This window comes from Morone saxatilis, unplaced genomic scaffold (genome assembly GCF_004916995.1).
Source record: "Morone saxatilis isolate NCDOM2014 unplaced genomic scaffold, NCSU_SB_2.0 Contig24, whole genome shotgun sequence".
Classification (NCBI taxonomy): domain Eukaryota; kingdom Metazoa; phylum Chordata; class Actinopteri; family Moronidae; genus Morone; species Morone saxatilis.
The window spans coordinates 630761-635479 of NW_023339807.1; the positions used below are offsets into that span (position 1 = coordinate 630761).

Here is a 4719-nt window from a genome sequence, read left to right on the forward strand (position 1 = left end):
ATTAATGTTATGTTTGAGGTTAGTAACATTGATGTGAGAAATAAGTAGCATGCTTGCTTGGGGTAATGTTAGTTCACCAACAGCTATCTAGCTAGCCAGCTAGCTTAGCCTTATGTAATGATTTATAATGGCTCTCTAGCCCGTGGAAAAGCAAACTGGTTCCACCAGCCCAGAACTAGCACTAGGTTTAAGTTTGTGGAATATGGGTACAAGTTCTTGTAGTGCATACACTAAGATAACTTTGAGTTCAGTAGCATTTTAAGAAATTTATTAAATTTTATAAAAGTGTTACTAAAATGTTACTACATTTAGCCTAGTAAGATTGCCATCAAGACTAACCATGCACAGCACAATATTAAAGATAAATAACACTATTATCAGCTGCTTACACTCATGGGAGCAGCCCTTTACGTTTGCCAGCCACTGGCTCACTCCAAACTCATTGGCATTGGAAGCCAGCTGTCCATTGGGCAGCATAAGGTCATCAGCAGGATCATCATTAAAGTTTCCACAGAGACCACAGGTTGTATTTTGATAACTAGATGCCAGCTCCACCCTCACTGCACTCGCGAAGTCAAAGGAGACCTTAAACAGTGTTTAATATAAAAGAGAACTTCTATAAATGTGTAAAGGTTCAAGGTGAAACATATTAGCAGTATTTAAGGGCAAAAACACATCACTGACAGACACTGGATAGTAGTCTAGTATAGTCTCAGACCATGTGTACGAATTAAATGATAAAAGCCCAGCTGTCTGGGCACATAATATCACAAGCTTCAATAGACAACAGTATTTTAAACTTTTATTTTCTAAGTGATAAAACACAGACCCCGCTCCCGTCCCACTAGCCACATCTACAAACATATACATATACATATACATATACATACATACATACATACATATTTCATATGGAGTATTGTTCCTGGAGTATTGTAGGAAACTGCTGGAAGTCAGGTATTAAATTGCAAGATAAGTAAATAATAATAAAAAAAATAGATTAATTAAAAAACAGAATGAATAGATAAATAAATAAAGATAGATAAGTAGAAGAAAGCGAATTTATACACTGACTGACACAGACTATGTAACTGACCGAGAGACAAGCAAAGAACAGAGGAAAGGAAAATACTTCAATTTGACTGGAGATTCTCAAAGTTTTTCAGAAAAGTAAATGGTAAATGGTAAATNNNTGTATAGCCTTTCTAGTCTTCCGATTACTCAAAGCTCTTTGGTAGCTGTTACATTAAGCTAGCTTCAAATTATTGTTTAAGTTAAACTGTCAAACAAGCTAGCATGTATTGAAATCTCTCAGCAAAATCCATGCCAACCTTGAAACTGCACAGCTCCCATACATAATTCAATTCAATTCAATTCAATTTTATTTGTATAGCGCCAATTCTTGGCACTACTTTTCAAATAGAGCAGGTGCTAGACCTGAACTCCTTTTTAACATTAACAGAGACCCAACACAGTACCAGCCATGAAGGCCACTTGGCGACGGGGGAAGGAAAAACTGCGCTTTTAAGAAGCAGAAACCTAGGACAGACCCGCCTCTAGGTGGGTTGGTCGTCGTCTTGACCAGTTGGGGAAAGAGAAAAGAGAAGGACGGGGGGAAGAGAAAAAGAGAGAGAGAGAGAGAGAGAGAGAGAGAGAAACAGAGAGAGAGAAACAGAGAGAGACAGACAGATGTACAGCAACAACAGTAGCAACAACTACATTAATAGTAATGATCGATGACGATGACAGCAGCAACGATGGGGGACAGCGAGCAGCGACAACAGTAACTGTAGTAATAATAATTCTTAATAATAACTAATAATATCAAATTAACAATAACAAATCTCAATTTGATCCCTGGTCTTGAAGGTAGGGTCAGTCATCCTGAATAAAGATAATTGATCATTGAGTATCATTCCCAGGTCGTCAAAGGCTGACTTTGGGTTGGTGGCTTAAAGATTGATTATTAAGTAGAGATATTTGACAATGTGGCAGCACCTGTTTGGTGGTATGGCTCGCTCTGACCCACTCACTTTGTTTCTTTCCTGCTTACCATAACCGAAAGCGACGACCTGGGAATGACACTCCAGAACAACTGAGCCCACCTTTAATACTAGAAGTGTTGCTGGAGTTTTTACCCTTTATCATCATTTGTAAACTGTCAGCCCCTTTTGTACACTCATTGTAGTCAGGCGTGTACAACAGGAGCTTATGCAACTATTTGGAGGCAATTATGTGACCTGTAAAAAGTCAGAGACTTTTCTCAGATTCAAAGTCCATTTTAAATACACTCTGTTAAAAAAATATGTACTTGGATATAATCAAGTTAAGGTTAAGACCAAGGTTAGTGCCAAAGATAAGGAATGTAGTTGGGTTGCATGCACCTAAATTATGGTATACTGTATATGTGGATGTGTGTGTTTATACCTTAAGAAATTCTGTCTCAAGGACAGCCAGTCTGTGTCTGTGATAAACCTGGACCAGTGATTGATTGGATGAGAATGGTAGAGATTTTTCAAGCCCATCTACCTACAGACAATACACACACACACACACACACACACACAGAGAGAGGCAGCAAACATATATATAAATCACTGTCACAGTCATTGTAAATATGTTGTGCACAATAATTGTATTTTAATTCCAGGGTGCTCAGGTAGTCATAATGTTATGGCTGAATGGTGTATGTCTCCTCTACACTTCAATTAGCATACAGTAATGAAACCCATAGTGTTGTGTAAAGGACATGCCCTTTCCAGTGATATCTCATTTGTGATCCACATTTTCAATTCAATTCAATTCAATTCATGGATGAATGCAAATGAAGCATGAGCATATACAAGGACACGCACCAACATAAATGTGCTTGGTAGTGGGCTGACTCTTTTCACACTCATAGTATGTGTGTGTGCATTTGTATTTATGCATGTTTCTCACCAGTACTTTGCCTGGATAGTCCAGTGAAAGTGTGTAGGTGTTGCCATAGACTTTAACAGTCACCACTTTAGCGTATGACACTCTTTTGTTGCCACGGTTGTTATTTTCCAGGTTCACCTACAATTCACCAAAAACAGAGTAGAGACAGATAGAAGGCAGGAGAGGGGGCAAGAGGATAAAAGGAAAGAGCAGAAAGGATAGTAGAGGACATGGAAGGAATGAAGGAGACCAATACATTTGATTTTTGAATTATTATTAATATTTTGTTCTTTTGACTTATACCCCCTTTCTACTATCGCAAACCTAGTGCTTGTTCTGTGCTGGGCTGGATAAAAGCTGGTTTAAAAAAAGTTACATTTTTGACAAACATATTAATATGTCTTTTATCATTTTATGTTTCAATTCATCAGCACCTTTGCTCCAATCTTTTTATGCTCTAAAATGAAAATATTTATACTTTTTCTGTTTTCACTCCAAAAAAGCTGAAATCATCTCAGAATAATGGACACTATGGCATAATCACACAAGTGAGTAACTTTATGACTATCTGTAGTATTTTAGTCTAATAATAAGTTGCCTTCAAATTTTGTGAAAAAAATTGCAATGCAATCCCAAAAAAAGTCTGGTGCATAGTGTCAGCTCACATCAAAGTGCGTCAGACCGTTGCTATTTCCACACACACTGGCCAGCTTGTAGACACAGTTGCCCTGAAAGTCAAACTTGCGTTCATCAAAGGTGTAGAAGTGTGGATCTCCGCGTGCAGTGCAAATCTTAAAGCTGATTGGGTAACAGCCTCGGACTCCATCTATGACACTGCATATCTGTCCGGTTCGACAGGCAGTCCGCTCACATTGCACCTTTTGTGTTGCTGCATCACACACACACTTCTTGTCACACTTTGTGTCAGCCCAGAACACCTCACCGGGCAGGTAATATTGGCCATCATGGTTACAGCCACAGCCAGTCTCCTTGACAACACACCTGACAAAAAAAAAAGGTTAGTAAGAGAATAAGCATTCCCAGTCCCAGTTGAAGATTTTTCATGACTTCTCCGTCTCCTTTAGAGCAAATGCTTTATGGAGGTGTGATGAAACAATGACTTCACAGACTGTGAACAAATTGACAGCTGAATATTTTGCGTTTTAGTTTTACTTTAATACATCTACCTTAATAATTCCGACTGGTATCTCACAAACCAACAGTCTAATATTATCATGTGACCAGATTAACTAAAGGGGGCAAAGGGAAAAAATGTGATTCCCTGCTTCACCATAATAAAAATGAAGAGCTTCAAAATGATTAAGAATATGTAAACACACACCTTTTAACTAAATGCATAGCATATTAAAACTGCATTAAATAAAAAAGGTTTTACATTTACATTTAAAAAAGGCAATTTACTAAATAACACACCTTTTCATCCAATTATTATCGTAATTAAATAACTAGTATTTAACTAGTGTCCCAGTTCTAGTATACAATGATGAAAAGGCCTGGAAATAGCGGCAGAATTTGACATTAAATTCAAAATGGCCGACTCCCTATTGGGTTTAGGATATGGCTCCAAGAGGCTATTTGTACGTCCTGACATAATACATATACCTGCCAATTTTCATTCATGTCTGGAAAACATGGACACCAGAGGCTGGTTTTTTAAAAGTTTGTAGGGGGCGCTATCGAGCCATTTACATCTAAGATGGTGCCAGGGACGGTCGCCTCGGTGTGTTGGTGCGCTTTGTTTATTCTTGTTTTGTTTGTTAACTCAGTTTTCGGCTCTGA

The 4719-nt window shown here is 38.1% G+C and overlaps 1 protein-coding gene across 1 annotated transcript in view; it reads right to left on the bottom strand.

Annotated features, from left to right (window-relative positions):
- Positions 1–4719, bottom strand: part of LOC118335676 (IgGFc-binding protein-like) — a 54035-nt gene that overhangs the window by 9876 nt on the left and 39440 nt on the right. Inside the window, exons 26-30 of the mRNA XM_035672102.1 lie at positions 4162–4169; positions 3585–3921; positions 2941–3057; positions 2428–2529; positions 390–585 (exon numbers count right to left, since the gene is read on the bottom strand). Coding sequence (XP_035527995.1) covers positions 390–585; positions 2428–2529; positions 2941–3057; positions 3585–3921; positions 4162–4169 — 760 coding nt within the window. The remainder of the gene's footprint in view (positions 1–389; positions 586–2427; positions 2530–2940; positions 3058–3584; positions 3922–4161; positions 4170–4719) is intronic.